The sequence below is a fragment of the Pan troglodytes genome, chromosome 1 (genome assembly GCF_028858775.2).
Source record: "Pan troglodytes isolate AG18354 chromosome 1, NHGRI_mPanTro3-v2.0_pri, whole genome shotgun sequence".
In the NCBI taxonomy this organism is placed as follows: Eukaryota; Metazoa; Chordata; class Mammalia; order Primates; family Hominidae; genus Pan; species Pan troglodytes.
Genome location: NC_072398.2, coordinates 36,810,149 through 36,832,154, shown reverse-complemented (window position 1 = coordinate 36,832,154; position 22,006 = coordinate 36,810,149). Strand labels below are relative to the sequence as shown.

At 40.3% G+C, this 22,006-nt stretch overlaps 1 protein-coding gene across 4 annotated transcripts in view; it reads left to right on the top strand.

Annotated features, from left to right (window-relative positions):
* Positions 1 to 3,036: 3,036 nt before the first annotated feature.
* The window catches only part of PPP2R5A (protein phosphatase 2 regulatory subunit B'alpha), a 72,561-nt gene continuing 53,591 nt past the window's right edge, over positions 3,037 to 22,006 (top strand). The window contains exon 1 of one of the 4 annotated variants that reach the window (XM_016921055.4): positions 3,037 to 3,975. In XM_016921055.4, the coding sequence (XP_016776544.1) occupies positions 3,795 to 3,975 (181 nt within the window). In that variant the 5' untranslated portion in view covers positions 3,037 to 3,794. 4 annotated transcript variants of the gene reach the window in all.

The following is a 22,006-nucleotide window of genomic DNA, read 5'->3' as shown; positions in this document are numbered from 1 at the left end:
TTCTTCCCCAAGAGGCTGTTTCACCAAAGCCCAGATGGTTTTTGCTGGTTCCAAGACTCCCAAAAACTTGTTTCCAGTATTTTCTATTCTATCCAGTATCTATTATTTATCACATTCCAGTATGAACATGGAATATGATTTATTGTATTGACTTACAGAATTTGCTTTATTGTATTTATTTTTTTCTTTTTTCTTCTTTTTTGAAACGGAGTCTCACTCTGTCACCCAGGCTGGAGTGCAGTGGCGCAATCTTGGCTCACTGCAACCTCCGCCTCCCGGGTTCAAGCGATTCTTCTGCCTCAGCCTCCTGAGTAGCTGGGACTACAGGCTCGTACCACCACACCTGGCTAATTTTTTATTTTTAGTAGAGACAGGGTTTCACCATGTTGGCCAGGCTGGTCTCAAACTCCTGACCTCGTGATCACCCACCTCAGCCTCCCAAAGTGCTGGGATTACAGACGTGAGCCACTGCACCCGGCCTGTACTGATTTTCTTTCTGCTATTTGTCTCCCTTTCTTATTTTATGTAAATTATTATAAATAGTACTACTCCTGACTTACAGACATTTACATTCTGTTTTTAATAACTTCTAGATGACTAGAGAATAGTAGTTCCAAACTTTTGTGTACATAAGAATAACCTAGGGAAGTTATTAAAAATAGACTTCTCAGTGCTTTTCCCATAGGTTCTAATTCTGTTGGGGGGAGGCGGGGGAGGTCCAGGAATCTGCATTTTCAATAAGCACCCCAGAGGATGCTGATGCAGGTGATCCAGTAACCACGCTTTCAGAAATTCTGCTGTTGAGAACTAAAAATGTGATTGTTATCCTCTGCTCAGTAGGGGAAACAGAGGTGTAAAATAAAATAACTGAGTTCTTGCTCTCTTGGTGTTGACAAACTTTCAGCTGTGAGTGGTGTGGACACTAAATGCAATAGGAATACAAAGAAGGGAGGCATCACTTCTGGCTGGATTGTCATGCTTCATAAAAGATAGGGGGTTTGAAGAAAAGAAATTTCAAAAAGATGAAAAAAAAGTGGGCCGGGCGCGGTGGCTCACGCCTGTAATCCCAGCGCTTTGGGAGGCGGAGGTGGCCGAATCACGAGGTCAGGAGTTCGAGACAAGCCTGGCCAACATGGTGAAACCCCGTCGCTACTAAAAATACAAAAAATTAGCCGGGCGTGGTGGCAGGTGCCTGTAATCCCAGCTACTCGGGAGGCTGAGGCAGGAGAATCGCTTGAACCCGGGAGGCGGAGCTTGCAGTGAGCCGAGATTGTACCACCATTGCACTCCAGCCTGGGTGACAGAGCAAGACTCCGTCTCAAAAAAGAAAAAAAAAAGTGGATTATTTCAAGATGTTGGAACAGCAAAGACTAAGTGTTGAGGATGCATAACTTCTTTTAGGGGATCAGTATGTGGAATGATGTGCCTGAACTAAAAAGAGTTTTTGTGGGCACATGTAGGAATTTACACTTGGAAAGACAGGAGTCAGATCGCAGAGAGTCTTGAATTTGGACTCTATTCTGCAGGTATTGGGTGGTTCCTCAAACACGCAGGTAAGATAAAAGTGATCTTAAAAGATTGATGTGGCAGTGAGTTTGAAAGCCCTGAACTACGTTTGGCGGTCTTTGTACACATTGGGAGAAACGCCAATTGTGAAAGTAGATTTAACATGATCTGGATCTTGACTATGTGAGAAAGCGAAAAGTGTCAGAAACGCTGCTGAGGTTTGAACCTCCTTGACTGGGAGGATTATGTACAATTTCACCGCCCAGCAAATCTGAAGGAGGAAATGTTTTGAGGACAGTATGTTTGGTTCTAGGTCTAGAATTCAACTTCCTGCCAAATTTGGAATCTTCTGTACATATGCATCAGGTGGCTTCGTTTAAATATACGACAATTACTTTTATTATGTTGAAAGGAAAAGGTCTGGAGCTCGAGGGAGGGGATTACAGATTTGGGTCCATTGGCGCAAAGGGAGGCTGACTGTTCAGATTAATAATTATTAACGGCCACCGTATGGAAAGCACTGCACGAAAAACTAAGATGACCAGTCCTCGTCCTTAAGAAATTCAAAATCTAGACGGAATCTCCAAGAAGGAGATTCCGGTAAGAGTACATGGCAAGCCTCCATATCCACACACCACTGACCAATGAATTTGTACTCTTCTCGTTGGAGTAGTTGAGGGCCTTTGGCTCAAGGAGGGGTGAAAATTAGCAGGATACTAAATTGGGAATGAGAAATCTCTTTTTAGAGGGCGTGGACTTGCAGAACTCTTTGAAGCAGCAGATGCTAGACTGCCCAAACCCCACGCGAGAGTAGCTCTCTGGAGTTGCGGAGTCCGAACCTCCCAAGAGCTACAAATTTATTCCCCAACTACCTATTTTGCGGTTTGGGGCCAGTAAGGCGCCAAGACCCGCCCAGGTGTCCAGACCTCGCAACGATTGGACGAGCTCACCTTCTCGCCTTCCCCGGGCCCCTCGCCCGTCAATCACACTGCTTGCTCGCCACCTGACCTCTGCTGCGCCCCCTTTCAGTGGTGTAACACCTGGCGCTCTTTCGCGCCCCAGCCCTCCGGCGCCCCACCAATCGCTTCAGTTCTTCATTGGCCAGCAGAGAGGTGAGGGAAGGGAAGGGGCGCTCTATTTTGCTCTCTGAACGCACCCTCTCAAGTTTCCCGGTCTTCTCGGAGACGGTCAGGAGAGCAATGACAGCCCGGAGCAGTCGCGCGTGAGCGCAAAAGTGCCCGCTGGTGGAGGAGCGCTTCCCCTCCCTCCCAAGCGATTTGCCGCTTTTGTTGTGACGCAGGGGCACCCCGCTCGCCGTCTTCACTTACGATTGGCTGTGGCCGAAGCCCGTCACACAGCCCGCCCCACTCCTCTGCCTCAAGAGGCCGCACCTCACGCCGTCGCTGCCGCTTAGCCGTATGATTGGCTAAGAGGGCTGGCATGCTTTCCCGCCCCCTCCCCCGCCGCCGCACCAAGAGGCGGGCGGGACCCCGCGGAAGTTGTCAGTCAAACTCCTCCTTCCCACCCCTCGCGAGGCCCCTCCCCGGGCCGCGCGCCCTGGCGCGCGCACACGCGCACACACTCCCCACTCGCCTGTACCAACCACCTTCTCAAGTTGTAGCGGTCGCTCGCCTGGGGTTCTCCGTGGGCGGCCGACGGGCGCGTGGGGGAGGGGGTTCGGGCCGCCCAGCGCGGCAAGGAGCGAGTGTGTGCACGCAGAGGGCCGGGGCTACGGGGCAGCGCCCCGGGCGATGAGGGGCCGGCGTTGACCAGGAAGAACGGGCACCGCGGCAGTGGCTCCGAGGGGACCCGCGATGGCAGCGCCCCGAGAGGAGGCTCCAGGCAGGGCGGGCTGCGCTGGCAGCGGCCGCTGAGGTGCTGGCCGGCCGGCTGGCTGGCGACGGGGGCAGAAGCGACGAGAGGCGCGCTCGGCACCCGCACCCCCGTGCCCCCGCCTCAGTTGTCTAAACTTCGGGCTCTCTTCCACCCGCTCTGCGCGCCCAGAGTCAACAACTTCTTCACCCCCCTCCGCCCCCGCCCTTCCCTCCGTCAGCCCCGGGAGCTCGCCGCGCGCCGGGGACCAGGAACCTCCGGCGCTGAGATGTGGCCGTGAGGCGTTGGCGGGCGGCGAGGAGAAGCTCGGCGGCGTCCCGGGGCCGGAGGGCCGTGGGGCCGGGGCGCAGGGGCGCGAGCACCCCGCGCCTCTCCCCCGCCTCCTCCTGCCGTCTCCGCCGCTGCCCGTGCCTTGCAAGCAGCAGCCGGAGCTGCCAAGCGTCAGGGCCGCGGAGATGTCGTCGTCGTCGCCGCCGGCGGGGGCTGCCAGCGCCGCCATCTCGGCCTCGGAGAAAGTGGACGGCTTCACCCGGAAATCGGTCCGCAAGGCGCAGAGGCAGAAGCGCTCCCAGGGCTCGTCGCAGTTTCGCAGCCAGGGCAGCCAGGCAGAGCTGCACCCGCTGCCCCAGCTCAAAGGTAACCTCCGAGGGCGCAGCCCCAGCAGCGAGCGCAGGGGCTGGCAACGCTTGCCTCTGCGCCAGCAGAGCCATTTCCTGCTGGGTTTCTCCTGCTCAGTTGGGACTGGTAGTGTGTGAGCCGAGTTCCCCACAATGCCTTGGCGTCACCTCACGCCCTCCTCCTTATTCAAACAGGTTTTCTGTGAAGTCTTGGCTGTTTCCTTCTAATTCCCACCTGAACTCTTTCCATCCTAGGGGAGGCCAACACCCTTCCCCACCTGCGCGCTTGCTTAACCTGCACTTCCTATCTTGCGTCCCGTGAAGTAGAGTCCTTCACTCCTCTTCCAGGTTTGCCCTTTCCCGGTCTTGCTTTAACAACCGCACGAACCTTCCCCGACCTTCACTTTCCCGAGTGTCAGCTCCTCTGTTCGGCCACTTTTAGCTAGTCCTTTACTTTTACAATTATAAAGCCGTCTGCACCCACCTTCTTCTCAACTTCACTTCCCATTGATTGCCCCTAAGAGTCATCAGACCAGGAATCCGAATGCAAACAACGGTTAAGAGTTAGCTGGCCTTTGGATGTATTTTTAAAGAAAAAGCCTAAAATTTGACCAGTGTAGTATCTTATTCACTGGATCGTTAGCTTTAAATGGTATCCTTTAGCTCAAAGAATAGATTTAAAATATTCTGTTGTGTGAGCCGATACACATGGTCTATTTGGAAATATGAAGGAGTAGGTAGTGTTGGTTTGCAGTCGAATGGGAACTTAGTTTGCCAGGCAGTGATTCCAGGGACTTTGTAGGTTTGTACAGGAATTCAAATTGGTATCCGTGCCTAATGCCTTGCAGGAGAACTTGGCACTCTTTTTGGCTCACTTTTCCCACTAGGTTTAGAGGATTTTCGATGTTATTTCCTGGTTTTCTAGTTTATTCTTTGTGTATTACTCATGCTTAATTTTATAATTTTAATGTCCTTGCTTTTTATGAGATAGAAATATTGGAACAAGATGATAATGCTCCTACATATTTAGATAAAATTTGCAACCTGACGGAAATCCCTATCTGATGTTCAGATTTTTCAATTCATTTGAAAAAGCTGCAGCATCCCCTTCAAGGCCAGTCTGGTTCTCATTTGTCTTTGGGCCTGTGAATCCAGCCTTAGTTTGGCGAGGAGTCTAAAGAAAACCCCAGATCAAATCACAGTTGACCTACAACAGCTCCAGAACCCTATTGAGACCCTACCTTGCCCTGACTCTTGGAGTGCTTCTAAATCATGACATCTCACAGTTAGAATCAAACTGGCTTTTGAAAAGAGATTTTGAGATATTAGTCTGTGCTATCGAATTTATCATTTGATTGCTCTTTAGCATATAAAAATTGTTAAAATTTACATAGCAAAATGGTAGACTATAATGATAGGCATTGCCAAGACTTTAATTCTTGAATGATGTCATAGCTATAAAAGAATATTGTCTTTGCTATTCATAGATTTTAAAATTTACACTTATTTAAAATATCATAGTTTTTTTATACTACTGATTTTTTTCCTCCCATTAAATTGTCAAACTGTAGTTTGAAGGTTTGGTGCTAGAGTTATTTCATAGTTATTTAATTTGCTTTTTAGTAAGATATTCTAGTTTCTTAGTATTGTACTTCTTAATAGTATACTTTAATAAAAGTAATTGAATATTAAACATTTGGTTGGTTTCAAGCCAGGAGATGCAGCTTTGATAGGTTTTGCTTTTATTTTATTTATTTTATTTTATTTTTTCACTTTCGTTGCCCAGGCTGGAGTGCAATGGCGCGATCTCAGCTCACTGCGACCTCCGCCTCCCGGGTTCAAACAATTCTTCTGCCTCAGCCTCCCAACTAGCTGGGATTACAGGCATGTGTCACCATGGCCGGCTAATTTCGTATTCTTAGTAGAGATGGGGTTTCACCATGTTGGTGAGGCTGGTCTCCAACTCCTGACCTCAGGTGATCAGGCCACCTCAGCCTCCCAAAGTGGTGGGATTACAGGCGTGAGCCACCGCACCTGGCCACATTTTGCTTTTAAAAGCTTGGCAAAAATATGCATAGAGTCAGTAATCATCTAAGTTATATGATGTAGGGTTCAACAAGTTGAAGGTGCCATATAGTATTTGGTCACTAGTAAAGAAAAAAGTAAATTGGAACTTTACATTAATTGTAGATATTTGCATGAAAATACAGTATTCATCATAAGGAAAATTATGTATTCAGGATAAATTTATGCAAATTTAATTGAGGAAATAAGACCCTTACTTGGATTACAAACTAATAGGAACAACTTCTTTTACTCCAGATGCCAAAATGCTTGCAAGTGATTTAAAAAAAAAACACCAACATTCAATTGCTTCAATTGGAACTTTGGCAGTGTACTTGATACCACAGTGTTGTGTTTTTTCTGCCAGTGGTAGTTTTTTCCATTTGTGGCCTTCACAAAAACATGGAAAGCCCTTTAGTATGTGTATGAAAGAAAGAATTTTCTTCCTCCTCTGAAATACCATCTTACTGTGGAGTGATTCAGATATCCATGGACTCCAAGATCTTTTAAGTTTCATACCAGCCTGCTTATGTTACACTTTGACCACATGCATCTGAACTGGAAAGGTGCCAACTAGTTTTCCTCAAACCATAGTAAGGATTAACAAAATAATCCAGCCTTTTCACCTGTAAGAAGTATTTGTGCAAAATAATTTAGTAAGCGGGTTGTGGGATTTTAATGGCAAAAATGTTCAGAATAAATTGTTTTATAATTGAAAATATTTAATAAACAAGCCTTGTTAAAAGGCTTTTCAGTCTAACCTATTTTGTTTAAGATTCTGGAAGGCTTGGTTTGGTAAAGTAGTTGATGCCTTACATTATATAACATTTTAGCATTTTAAAATTATTTTACCTTAAAAATTTTCTTAAATTATAAAACAGTATTGTTCATACCAAGTGAAACAATCCAAAGATATGTAACCCTTAATCCCTGTGTATCTCCTGCTTTTTCACACCTAGTAAGTAAGGGTAATACTGTTGTTTGATAATCCATGGCTCATTGTATTTTTACAAACATCCTATTCATTGGGTCATCCCTGAACTTTTTGCAAGGTCAGTATTCCCATTTTATTGATGAGAAAGTTGAGGCCTAAAAAGAATAGTTTCTGGCCTGTGATTACTTATCTGGATGATGTTGCAGCTGACACTGGGACCTAGGTCAAATCATTTCAGTATTTGTGCTGTTAACTGTTTTACGTAAATTTGAAGCAGTGTGATAGAGTTGGGTCTCTGGGGTTAGTCCTGGGTCAAAGGTAAATTTTTAATCTTTCTAAGTCGTTTTCCTTATCTGTAAAATGGGGATAATACAAATCTCCCCAGGCCTGTGGGGATTAAGGGGAATAATTTAAGTGCCTAAAAATAGGCAAAGAATGTTAGTTCCCATTCTCTTAAATATTTGAAAATCCAGATTAAAAATATTTTTAAATGAAGGATTATTAATAGGATTACTTACTTAAATGGTAAACTTTCCTAGTGTATTTAAAGTGTGATTTTATTTATAATCAGTTTTCAGATATGATTTATGTGATCTGAAGTGCAGCTGTAACATCTTTCAGCACGAGTGTAGAAATGGAAATAGGATTAAGTCAGACTCTTTAAAACATTAAAAGCTGTGATAAGATTTTTTTACCAAGCGAAGAAATCAACCTAACCAGTAGAATTATATAGATGTGCAGTCATCTTAGGAGACAGCCGGGAAATAAATAGCAAGATAGGCTGAAACTGGCTTTGAGATTGAAGTCCCCTTCAGAAGAGGTAAAACTTTCCCAAGTAGCACTCAAGATTCTTTGTTGGTCCATTCTTAGCAACTGTGTCCCACTAGAGGTATTGAGGCCAGTAATAGTGGTGTTGATTGCAGTGCTTCCTTACCTTTAGGGGGAAAAATGTGTGTGTTTTCTAAAGTAGGTGATCTAAGGTAATTGTGGAACAAGAACACTGACATTATCTTAAGTTCTATAGCTAAACCTTTTTGTGGAGAGAAAACCGTACTACTCACTCAACTTTTAAGGTTTATAGATCTTCTCAAAGTTACTATCATTCCATCTAAACACAGTTGGGATGGCACTAGAGGAGAGTTCAAATTCATCTGAAGATGTTAAGAAAATTGTTTACAAAAGGAAATAACATTTTAGTCATTTTAGGACTATTTTCTGAGATTTCTGGAAGATTTATTTTAAAAAAATTTAAAACATTTTTAGGATATTCTTAAGAGAAATTGCTAAATAAAGTGTTCACTGCTAGTCCTCACATAAAGGAAAAACTTTTCTATTTAAACCCATTTTAACATCTTTAGAATTCCTGTTTAGGATCATCTCTTCCTCCTCTCCATTTTATTACCTTATCTGATTGTTAATTGTGGATTATTTTATGAAGTGTCTAACTGAATAAAGTGCTAATCCAATAAAATGTATTTGGTAAAATAATGCAACCATTGTAATATGTTACTGTCATGTAAACAGTAGATTTAAATTGTCTTCCTGCATCAGTGATGACTCATTCCTTTCAGCTTCAGTTTAGCCATTTTCACCTGCAAGAATAACATTTTTCTCTTGATAAAATAACAAAGATGAATTAGTCTTTAAGGAGTTATTGCTGCCTTGGATTTCAAAGACAGGTTTACTAACAGAAATAACACATTTAGATTTTTGTGTTTCATTTTTAAAAGTTAGATTTTTGTAAAAAGCTGGGGATAAAGACTAGTTTGTTTTTATGTGTTTAGCACTGTGGTTCCCAATCCTGGCTATACTTGGAGAGGTCATTTTTTTTATTTTTTATTTTTTTTTTTCAGACTGAGTCTCGCTGTGTCCCCAGGCTGGAGTGCAGTGGCACGATCTCTCGGCTCACTGCCACCTCTGCCTCCCAGGTTCAAGCGATTCTCTTGCATGCACCACCATGCCAAGCTAATTTTTGTATTTTTAGGAGAGATAGGGGTTTTGCCATGGCTGGTCAGGCTGGTTTCGAACTCCTGACCCCAGGTGTTCTGCCTGCCTTGGCCTCCCAAAGTTATGGGATTACAGGCGTGAGCCACTGCACCCGGCCTATACCTGGAGAGTTTAAAACAAAACAAAACAAAACAAAACAAAACAAAACAAAAAATCAATACCTGGGCACATCCCTAAGAGATTGTAAATTAATTGGCCTAAGGTAAAATCCACTTACAGTATTTTTAAAAGCTCCCAGGGTGATTCTAACGTGCAGCCAGGATTGAGAATCACCAGGTTAGCATTGTCTGTCTATTGATTTAATTCATTAATTGAGACTTCGTCCTTTTCTCTTTGATACTCATGGTTCATTACCCAGCCTATTAACATTTCCTGCCCTGGCTTCACCTCCTGCTATTTACATTTCGCTCTCTTAACTTTGCTGCCCCCTATGGCTTATTAGCTACTTTCCTGAAGGGGAGATACTGCCATTAGATTCTGGAGTTTAGGTATGATGGGATGATTCTACTGGTTTATTGTCATTACCATAATTAAAGCCCAACTATTATTTGATGTAGGGTGGTCAGTTTTCTTTTCTCTGTGATTTTTGGAGCTGGCAAGTAAAATCGAGAACATGTGATAGAGGTTTGCCTAATTTTAATCCCATCATTCAGGATAATAAGTAATGATTTCAACCACTTTGGGATGTAAAACTAGTTTCCTCTATATGCTCACAACACTGTTCTGTTTCTTGAAGATCTAGGCCTGATACTACCATTGTATATGTTAAATACAAGATATTGAACAAAGGAACTATTCTTGAACTTTACTGCGTTTTTGGTCATGCCTTATTTTTTATTTCACATTAAGAAATGTTTTTCTCCAGAGTGTTTTCGTGTCTATCATCTAACTTAATCTTGACCACAACTTTTTATCGAAGGTAGGGCAGTGAGAACTCAGGGCTGCTTATATTCCATATTCCTATTTTGTCTTTGTCTTTTCTGGTAACTGGTTTGAATAATACTTGTGTTAGTTGATTTGTTGTTTGGGTGGCTTTTCAGTTGTTATGTTGTGATGCTCTCTCTCCAGAATGAGATGGTGAATTTTTCTGTGAAAGCAGAAGTCATTATCTGTTTTTTCAAATCCTGTTATGGTACCAAATACAGTATTTTGTGCATAATGTGGTCATAGAGACAGAGTCAGTGTTTTGATGAAGAAATTATATGTTGGTTGTCTTATAGTCACTCCTTCCCCTTTAGATTGTGCTGCTTTTAGTGATGTTTGGTGCTATCTACCAGATGTTGATTCTTTTCTGTTTTGTTTTTTGGTTTTCCGTATTTTTTTGAGACAGGGTCTTGCTCTATCACCCAGGCTGGAGTGTAGTGGCACAATTGTAACTTACTGCAGCCTCAAACTTCTGGGCTCAGGCAATTGTCCCAAGTAGCTAGGACTACAGGTGTGTGCTGCCACACCCAGCTAAGTTTTTTATTTTTATTCTTGTACAGACAAGTTCTCGCTATGTTGTCCTGGCTAGTCTTGAACTCCTGGCCTCATGTGATCCTCCGTCTTTGGCTTCCCAAAAGCTGGGATTACAGATGTGAATCACTGCCTCACCCAGTTTTTTGGTTTTAATATATTTATGCCTAAAACTGGTTCAGGATTATTTAAAACAGGGGAATCCAAGGGAGAGAATACAGTCATGGGTTCTTAGTTTCTGTTTTTGGTTGTGCCAGTAAAGCCCCTTCCTCGTCCTTCTTTTCTGCTTATCACTAGAGACAGAAACTAAAAACCATGGCTTCAGGATGCTAAAAGCCTAAAACAAAACGAAACAGAACAACAACAACAAAATAAGGTGGGTTGGACAAGCTTGATTTAAAGCAAATGAATTCTGGGTCCTTAATATCTTGGTAGTAAATAGTAAATGTAGGTTTAAAACAAAAGATTATTTGTATTTTGCCAATGACCAGTATGAGTGACATGTAACATTATTGATTGATTTGTTGCTATGAAAGTTACTGTATAAGATTTGTGAGGAAAAGTAATACTGGGTTGACTCCTAGACATGGACATGTGTGTATAAAATAACTGAAACAATTTGTTTGCAGTAATTTCTAAGTTTGAGATGCAATCTTTCCTTATAAGGATGTCCTTGAAGGAGGTAAAAGGAACAGATTTGAAATATATAATACTTTTAGTGTATTATTATGTAACAAGGAATCTAAATGCTTTGCTGAAAGAGTTTTATATGACAGACTGGGATTATGCAAAATAAACTCTACTTCTCTGAGCAGGATGTTGACTAATAAGCAGTTTCAAGCCTAGTTTTTATATCTGTCTTTTTGAACTGTTACCTGAAGGATTTTATTTATGTGGGACTTTTAAGTAAGTAATGAAGAGTTTTAGAAATCCTGTAATTTTGATTGGGTTTGCTGAAGAAACATACTGGAATTTTTTTTTTTTTGGTGGGGGTAGTCTAACTTGGATACTGAAGACAAGAGATTTCTTGGAAACACACTCCTCCTACTGGAATGGTGATGCTAATTGCAGCTACTATAACCTTACTGTGATGTTATATCTAGTTGAGCTTTCCAGTGCTGAATGGGATCTCAGAAGTCATTCTGGTTTAGCCTCTGTTGGGAATTGATTTCACTCTTGTTATTCTAATAAATATCTTGCCATTTCATCAGAGAAGTTTTCTTTAAGGTAGGGAGGAAAGTACAGGGTTTTAAAACCCTTATTCTCTCAGGTTTTGCTTAGTTAATGAATAAACCATTTAGATAATAGCTAAAAGAGGTTGAATACCTGAAACAAGAATTTTTAAATGGCTTAGAACTTGCAGTTCAGTAGTATCAAATCTAAAATTGTATATTTTTTTCAGCAGAACGCAGATTTTAAAAAATTGTATATTTTGTCTAATTGGTTTTGCCTTTGTTTCACATTGTATCAAGGATATTCCATAATTATAGCTATTACCATAAGTCAATGGTTATTTGAACTCATTGTTAATCCCCTGCCTCTAAATTGATAAAAGTGAAAAAGGGAAAAAGGTGAGACAGTTTTTGTTATAACTCCTGAATTTTAATTAGCAAAAGTGGGTAGATTTTTAAAACAACTTTTCAGACAGGCTTTTCTGAAGAAAAATATCTATTGAAGTTAAAAGTAAAATAAGACATAACTTCTGTAGGAATGTTTCTAATTTTATTAAAACAAACAAAAACAACAACAAAAACGTGCCCTACCATTCTTCTTTAAATTGGTCAGTGGCAAAATATTTTGTTTGCTGTGAAATTAGACACACACTTTATTTTCAAAAATATAGTACAGAAATCTTTTCCTTTCTTTGGTTTTCCATAGTGCATAAAATTTTGGTGAACCACTGCAGAGATTAAAACTTAGTAAAGTGAAAACAATGATGAATGCTTTTTCTTTTAAATTTAATGTCTTTAGGAGTTTATAGTTGGTGAATACAGACTTGTAAGCAGGCAGTTGCAATTAATGTGTTCAGTGTCATGATAAGAATAAGCTCTAAAATGTTAAGGGAGTATGTGAAGGACTCAATCCCGTTTTGGTACAGGAGGGGAGCGATCAGGGAAAGTTTCCTGGAGAAAGTGACAGGTAAACTGCCATCTAAAAGGCCAGAAGGTGTTAGGCCAAGATAGATGGGCTAAGAGGTCCACCCAAAAGACAATATATGGAGACCCAAAGGTAATTGAGCATAGCATATTTTGGGAATTACCAGCAGTTTACATAGCTGTGATCTAGAATATAGGTTACATTCTATATCTCTGTGGTATATTCTGTATCACTAGAGAAGTGGAACAGCATTTAGGGTCTAGTGCGTAATCTTGTTGCTATGTTGAAGAATGGATGTAGGCAATTTATTGCATTCATACCTGCCAGTAACATGAAGAACGTATTGGGAAATCAGAGTGAGTAACACTAGTGAGGATACTGACACAGTAATCCAGACAAGAGATAAAGGTGCTTGTCCAAGTGGGGATGGGGTGGTATCATAGGCAAAATCTGGTGAGAGGGAACAATCAACGATGATACATTTCTAACTTGGGCAACTGGATGTATGATAGCAGTTTATTGAAAGGGAAAAAAGACATTAGATTTGGGAGGAGAAGATAATGGTTCTTTGTTGGACAGGTCGAAGTGTCCATGGGAAGTTGAAGTGAAGCTGCCTAGTAGGAAGGCGGATTATTTGGATATGGAGCAATGTGCTAGAGATAATTTGAGAGTCTTTGGTTTACATGTGGCATTTGGAGCAATGGAAGTAGAAGCAACTGCCCACTGAAAATGGATAGAATGAGAAGACTCCAAGGAATACCAACATTGAGATAATGGGTAAGGGAAAAAGGTACAACCAAGAGCCAAGAGAGACAGCTGGAGTGGAGGCCAAAGAAGACAGGAGAGAGTGGAGACAAGGCTGTCAGGGGAAGAGAGTCTTTAAAAACTGGGGGATGGGTGGGGAAAGTAGTAACAGTGGATAACTGTGGACAAGTCAAGTAAGAACTGAGAAATTTCCATGGGTTAGTCTTTAGGCAACATTGGTGACTTGAGAGGCGTTTGGAGGACTGATAATGTGAAATGAGATTTGTGTAAGGTGGATAATGAATAGAAATTGTAAAAGCTGAATGAGTAAGTATGGACAACTCTTTCAGAAACTTTGGCAGTTAAAAATTACTATAGCTACTGGGTAGAGAATGCATTGTAGCAGAAGAAGATTTTTAGGAGGACAAGTTAGGAGATTAATAAGCCAGGTAAGACTTTATGTGACTTGGGCCTGGGTAGTAGCCCAAGATGGAGAGAAAAAGATGCATTTGAGATATATCTCAGATAGGACCTTGTTAATGAATTGTTTGGGAGGAGATGGAAAGGCAGAGGTGTAGGAGTCAAGGATGACTCTCACGTGCTTTAGCTTGGACACCTGGGTGGATAGGAATGTGTCCCACCACTGAGAAAGGAGTACACTGGAGGGGGAATCAGGTATAGAGGGAAAATCCAGAGTTGTATTTTGGAAATTTTAAATTTGAGATGCCATTTAGAAACCCAGTTATAAATATCAAATAGATCACTGCATATGTGAATCAAAGAGTGCCCATTTGTTAATTTCTATACATTAACTATATTCTTTACTAATGTCTTCTAAACATTAACTATATTCTTTACATTAACCTTTACTGGCCTGCCAAGACTTTCAGATTTGCTTATAAGAAGACATTGATAGTTTGGGTTGCTGGCCACTTAGACTCCTGGCCAAATTGGGATTATCTATTCCCTACTCTATAGAACATCTTCTGTGTACACTGCATGATAAGATGTCATCGTTATGTGCATGAAGGAGAGCACAAAATATGCTGGGACAAGTTGCCTGAATAAGGTTAAAGTGCTTGCTTTTTGTCTTTAGACTATAAGTGCTTTGAGACCCAAGACCATATTTTCCTACACAGGATTTAGATAGTCAATGCTGTTTTATATTTATTGAATGAAAGAATGAAGCAAAAGCTATTAAATTGATTGAAAGAAAAACATCATTTATATCATACAATAATTTACAATTTTAGGATGATTTATAACTGAGTAATGTTTACCTGCAACACTAAACTGGTTAGCATTTTATAGGTGAAGAAACCAAAACCTAGGTAGGTTACATTCTTATGCCGGTCATGTATGACTTGCTCTTCTCAGTTGGTTGCTGATTCCTCTATTAAATGGAAGGTGTTTGTTGCCTGGACTGAAGCAAAGTTGAGTACCTTATTTCCTTACAGTGCAACAGAGAAATATTTATAATTGAGAACCTTATCAAGAGAAATACGTTTCTTTTCTTTTTCTTTGCTTCTTCTTTTTTTTTTTTTTTTTTTGAGACGGAGTCTCACTCTGTCGCCCAGGCTGGAGTGTAATGGCACAGTCTCTGCTCACTGCAACCTCTGCCCCCTGGGTCCAAGTGATTCTCCTGCCTCAGCCTCCCGAGTAGCTGCCACCACGCCTGGCTAATTTTTTTTATTTTTTTTATTTTTAGTAGAGACAGGGTTTCACTGTGTTGGCCAGACTGGTCTTAAACTCCTGACCTCGTGATCCACCCGCTCCGGCCTCCTAAAATGCTGGGATTACAGTCGTGAGCCACCATGCCCAGCCAATACGTTTCTTTTTGATAACTTGAAATGAGATTTGCATAAGGTGAAAAGTGAGTGGAAATTGTAAAAGCTGAATGAGTAAGTCTTTAGACTATAGTCTTTAACTAAAGACTAAGACTAAGCCTATAGCCTATAGTCTTTAGACCTTTAGACTGTAGTATCGTCTTAGGCTATAGGTGCTGGGCAAGTAAGCCAGTATTGAACGTAGATTTTTCTAAGACCTGTTAAAGCAAGGGATCTTTGTTTCTTAAATTCTTCTGATATAAAAATGCTTCATTGATCTTCTTTGAAACACTGTCCTCTCCTTTTTAGGTAACCTAAAGTTTTTCTCAAAAAAATATGAGAGCATTTGTTTTATGAATGAGTACTGAGAAACAAGATGAAGTGAATTGTTAATCATTCAGCACATTTGTGTCACAGTTAGATTTTGGAGTCACCCCTCAAAGTTATAATGATCTGTAATTAGCTTGAAGAAATTGTAGATTATCAAGAACTGATTAGAATCTACTTGTTTTTGCTTCTTTTGGAAATGTTGGGTATATTCTGGTCCCCTTTTACACAAAGTTTTTGAAAACTTTTTAAAATACTCTTCCACATTAGCATAGTACTATCTTTCTGATCATTTCTTCTCAATTTGATAGAGGAAAAAAGTTAGGTCAAGATAACAGAGACTGGGATATAAAAGTCAATTGGGCTAATCTACCACTTGACTGATTTTATTCTTCCACTAAAACTTCCAGACAAGCTGAAATGAGAGTTAGATGTCATCTCCTCAAATAGTTTTCCACATACTTTTGTGCTTCCAGTGAATGAACCAACCTAATTTTGAATCCAGAGTGAACATAAAGTAGCAAATATGACAATGAAGTGCTTTTAAGATGCATTTATTTCCCCAGTCATATTGCCTTCATAAGACTTTTTTTTTTTTTTTTTGAGACAGGGTCTCGCTCTGTCCCCCAGGCTGGAGTGCAGTGGTATGATCTCTGCTCACTGCAACCTCCACATCCTGGGTTCAAGCAGTTCTTCTGCCTCAGCCTCCCGAGTAGCTGGGATTATAGGCTCCCGCCACCACAACCGGCTAATTTTTGTATTTTTAGTAGATAACGGGGTTTTGCCATGTTGGCCATGCTGGTCTCGAACCCTTGACCTCAAGTGATCTGCCTGCCTCTGCCTCCTAAAGTGCAGGGATTAACAGGTGTGAGCCACCGCACCTGGCCCATAAAAAATTTTGATTATTCGTATAGGAAAGGTAAAAATAACTCAGCCTTCACCTAGCTGCCGTATATCTAGTCACTGGTTTTGGTACTTCATCTGTTTTGATAATCTGTTTTTAATTTGGATCACCTGGATACTCTCTATATATTTTTAAGAACTAATTTTTTTAAGATCTGGAGAAGTAACTTCTATAGAACAGGAATGACTATTTTAGGTTATAATACAATACTTGCTGTGAGTCATCAGCGAATCTCAGTTTTCATGGTTTTCTAAAATAAACTCATTTAAAGAATATGTAATGGGAAGTGTCATATTTTAAACTACCCCATTTTATTATTTATTTATTATTTTTGTAAAAACTTATAGACTCACTGTTAAAACAACTCAAAGGAGAATCTTAACAATGGTAGAAAGTAAAAATTCCCACCCAGAGGAAATCTCTTTTAAATTTTTGAGCATCTTCCCATATTTTCCCATGAGTGGGATCATACTGTGTATGTTGTTCAATAGCCTATTATTTTCTGTTAATAGAATATTACAAATAGCAAATTTCTGAATGAAAAAAATATTAGAATCAATTTAGAATTGTTTGTGAATAAAGTTTTTATTTCTGGAAATACTGAATCAACTCATTTGAAACCTTGGTTATAAGTTTCTTACGTTTAATGGAAAGGAAATAATTTCTAAGAGTACTAGTATTTAATTTCATGGAAATTATATGTGAATCTCTTGGAAAATCCAATTTAAAGAATGTGCCGTTTTAAAAAATATATATAATATTTTATATAATTTCCAGGGTTCTTGGATTTCCCCACCACCACCATCCCAAAGCCCATTTATGCTGATGGTAGAAGGAAGTGGGATGTCTGTAGAGCTTAGGTCCTGCTCTAGAGACTTGAACACTTTGTTTTTGTTTGTTTGAGACAGGGTCTTGCTCTGTCACCCAGGCTAGAGTGCAGTGGTGCAATCTCCTCACTGCAACTTCTGCCTCCTGGTTCAAGCAATTCTCCTACCTCAGTCTTCTGAGTAGCTGGGATTACAGGTACGAGCCACCACGCCTGGCTAATTTTTGTATTTTTAGTAGAGACGGGGTTTCGCCATGTGGGCCAGCTTGGTCTCGAACTCCTGGCCTCAAGTGATCTGCCCACCTTGGCCCCCCCAAAGTGCTGGGATTACAGGTGTGATCCACCATGCCCAGCCCAGTTAATTTTTTGAAATAAAAAATAGCAGTAGTTGCGGATATACTTACATTTGAATGGTAATTGATTAAAACATGGAAATATTTAAGTTCTTGAAAGTTTTAGTTAGTATTGTAGGGGTTTTCTTAAAATAATACATACATTTATATATTAGAACATTATCAAACTGGCAGTGCGTATGTGTTCTAATTTCCTGAAATACGATGTCTACAATTTTTTCCCACCATTTTCAATTTTAATGAAATCACAGAACCTTAATAAGTCATATTTAGTCACAGTGCTGTGAATCCTTTGTTAATAAACATTTCCATTGTTACTTTATAATAGCCTGCTCTCTAAAGTTTCAAATAAAAGCTGATTTTAGATTTTTAGTTATTAATGTTCTAGGGGTATTGCCAAAAAAAGCTACATGTCCTATATTCTGTGCCAGTTTCTTAAATTAGAATCTTGGATTGCATCCTCAGCGTGTCACTGTAGTGGTATTGCTGGGTTGCTATGATACAGTGCTTGTTCTATAATTTGTAGCATGAATCCTATATGAGATCTTACTTTAGATTTCAAGTATGTTAGCAGCAGTAATTAGGGATGTTTTCCTCTAAGGAAAATTATAGTTATAAAATTATTATTTGTTAGAAATGATTCCTGCTACTTCAAATTATTTATCCTTAAATGTAGAGGATTAACAATGAACAACTTGAAATAACTTGGTTATCACCTCAGAAGTTTAGTTTATCACTGATTTAATGAAGAAGGGCAAGAAGAGGAAGGCTTTATGATAATGAGTATGTATATTAAGATTTCAGTGTTCTACTTGGTATTTGAAATCTTGAGGAGAGAAATGAATAGAGACTAGATTTTCTGGGAAGATGCATTTGAAACAGTACAAGCAAAACCACATTACAGGGGAAAACTACAAATTATCTTACTGTATTGTATTAAAAATTCGGTGAACTGTTCTTAAAACCAACCCTCTGTGGCCATCTTAATAAGCTATTTGTTACTACCTCTTTTTCATTTTATGTGTTGGTTTTAGTATTTCATTTACATGTTCCTTGAAAATTTTTATTAATCTAATTTAGTATTATAAGTTATAGGAAACATAAAGACAAAACTAGTGGATTCTGTGTATGTGTTGTATACACATTGGTGGTGGAATGAAGTTTATGTGATTATTGGTCAGTGGCATTGCTGCAATTGATCTTTAAACTTTTACTGTCTCTCAGCAATGTTTTGGGTATTTGATTTGAAAGTATTTTAGAGACCAGAGCTTAAAACAGCTCTATTGAGATATAATTCATACACCATGTAATTCCCCATTTAAAGTATACAATTCCATGGCTTTTAGTATATTCACAGACACGTGCAGCTACCACAGTCAATTTTAGAATAGTTTTATCATCTCAAAAAGATATCCCATGCCCTTTAACTGTCACCCCCTATTCCTTTAGGGATTCCCTGAGTAACCATTAATTTACTTTCCGTCTCTAGATTTCCCTATTCTGGACATTTCATGTGAATGGAATATTATAATATGTCGTCTTTCGTAATAGGCTTCTTTCATTCACTTTGCATAATGTTTTCAAGGATTTATTCATGTTGTAGCATGTGTTAGTACTTCATTCCTTTTTATGGCTGAATAATATTCTATTGTATGGTTATACCATGTTTTATTTATCCATTCCTCATTCGATGGACATTTCAGTTCTTTCTACTGTTTGGTTATGAATAATGCTGCTATGAACATTTGTATACAAGTTTTTGTGTGGACATATGTTTTCATTTCTCTTGGGTATATGTAGGAGTGGAACTGCTCGGTCATAAGGTAATTCTGGGCTTAGTCACTTGATAAATTGCCACAGTTTTTTCCATAGTGGCTGCACTATTTTACACTCCCACTTGTGGTATGTGAGGATTTTCATCGCTCCACATCCTTACCAGTACTTCTTATTTTGACTTTTTGATTATAGCCATCCTAATGGATGTGAACTGGTATCTCCTCGTGGTTATGATTTGCATTTCCCTAGTTACTAATGATGTCAAGTGTCTTTGAACATGCTTATTGGCCATTTGTATATGTTCCTTGGAGAAATGGCTCTTTAGATCCTTTGCCCACTTTTGAATTGTTATTTGTCTTTTTATCGAGTTGTAAGAATTCTTTATATGTCCTTGATATAAGCCCCTTGTGTCTTTTCACTTTCTTGGTGGTATCCTTTGAAGCGCAAACGTTTTAAATTTTGAGTAAGTCTAAATTCTCTTTTTTCTTGTTACTCATGCTTTTGGAGTCATTTCTAAGGATCCTTTCCCAGATATGAGGCTATGAAGATTTACTCTGTGTTTTCTTCTAAGAATTTTGTAATTTTAACCTTTACATTTAGGTCTTTGGCCATTTTTAGTTAATTTTTATATAGGGTATGACTTAAGGATTCAAATTCATTATTTTGTGTGTAGTTATCACATTTATCTCCACACCACTTGTTGAAAATACTTCTTTCCCCGTTAGATGGTCTTGGCCCTTTTGTTGAAAATTAGCACATGGTTTTATTTCTGGATTCTCAATTCTATCCCATTGATCTGTATGTCTGTTCTTGTGTCAGTACCACACTGTCTTGATTACTTGTTTTATATAGTAAGTTTTGAAATGGGATAGTGTGAATCTTCCTACTTTGTTTTTCTTTTTCAGGATTGTTTCGGCTGTTATTGGGTTATTTATAATTGCAAAGTTAAGTTTTTGATTTAAGATCTTTTGTTCTTTCTTCTATAGACATTTATAGCTATATCTTTCTCTCTAAACACCCTTAAATTTTGGTATGTTATGTCTTCATTTTCATTTGTCTCAACGTATTTTTTATTTTCTTTTAGGTTTCTTCTTTGACACATTAGTTGTTTAAGAATCACTTAATTTCCAAAGATTTTTGAATTTCTCAAAAATGTTTTAACTTCTCTTTTTTAAGAGATGGGGTCAGCCAGGTGCGGTGGCTCTCCTATAATGCCAGCACTTTGGGAGGCCGAGGTGGGTGGATCACCTGAGGTCGGGAGTTCAAGACTAGCCTGACCAACGTGGAGAAACCCCGTCTCTTCTTAAAATACAAAATTAGCCGGGGTGGTGGCGCATGCCTGTAATCCCAGCTACTTGGGAGGCTGAGGCAAGTAGCTTGAACCCGGGAGGCGGAGGTTGTGGTGAGCCGAGATCACGCCATTACACTCCAGCCTGGGCAACAAGAGCGAAACTCCATTTCAAAAACAAACAAAAAAAGAGATGGGGTCTCGCTGTGTTGCCCAGGCTTGAGTGCAGTGGCCGTTCACAGATGCTATAATAGTATGCTGTGGCCTCTTAACTCCTGGCCTCACAGGGATCCTTGTTGCCTAAGCCTCTCAAGTAACTGAGCCTACAGGTACATGCTACCAAGCCCGGCCCCGGTTTTTTTTTTTTTTTTGAGAACAGAGTCTCACTCTGTTGCCCAGGCTGAAGTGCAGTGGCATGATCTCGGCTCACTGCAACCCCCACCTCGCAGGTTCAAGCGATTCTCCTGCCCCAGCCTCCTGAGTAGCTGGGACTACAGGCGCACACCACCATGCCTGGCTAATTTTTGTATTGTTAGTAGAGATGGGGTTTCACCATGTTGGCCAGGATGGTCTTGATCTCCTGACCTCATTAGCCACCCACCCCTGTGTCCCTGAGTGCTGGGATTACAGGTGGGAGCCGCCACACCCGGCCCCCAATTTTTCTTTTTTTTTTTTTTTTTTTGAGACGGAGTCTCACTCTCTGTCAGGCTGGAGTGCAGTGGCTCCATCTCAGCTCACTGCAAGCTCCGCCTCCCGGGTTCACGCCATTCTCCTGCCTCAGCCTCCCAAGAAGCTGGGACTATAGGCGCCCGCTACCACGCCTGGCTAATGTTTTGTATTTTTAGTAGAGATGGGGTTTCACCGTGTTAGCCAGGATGGTCTCTATCTCCTGACCTTGTGATCCTCCCAAAGTGCTGGGATTACAGGTGTGAGCCACCGCCCCCGGCTCCAGCCCCCAATTTTTTAATGTTACTGATTTCTAACTTCATTCCTTTGTGGTCAGAGAACATAGTTTGTATTTCTGTTCTTTTAAAATTTTTGAGGTTTGTTTTATTACCTGGTATGTGGTCTGGTCTTTCCTGGTGGATGTACCATGTGTGCTTGAGAATATATATTCTCCTGTTGTTGGGTGGAGTGTTCTATAGTGAGTATAAATTCTATAGTGTTCCATAGACACCTCTTAGGTGTGGTTGGTTTATGTGTGTTCAAAGTCTTCTTCTCGTTGATCTTCCACCTAATTGTTCTATCCATTATTGAAAGTGGGGTGTTGAAGGCTTCAACTATCATTGCTTTTGAATTTTCTATTTCTCTCTTTGTTTCTGTCAGTTTTTCTTCATATATTTTGGTACTGTGTTAATAGGTGCAAATATGTTTATAATTGTTACCCTCTTCCTGAAAGACTGACCCTTCTATCATTACAAAATGACTCTCTTTAGATATGAGATAAAG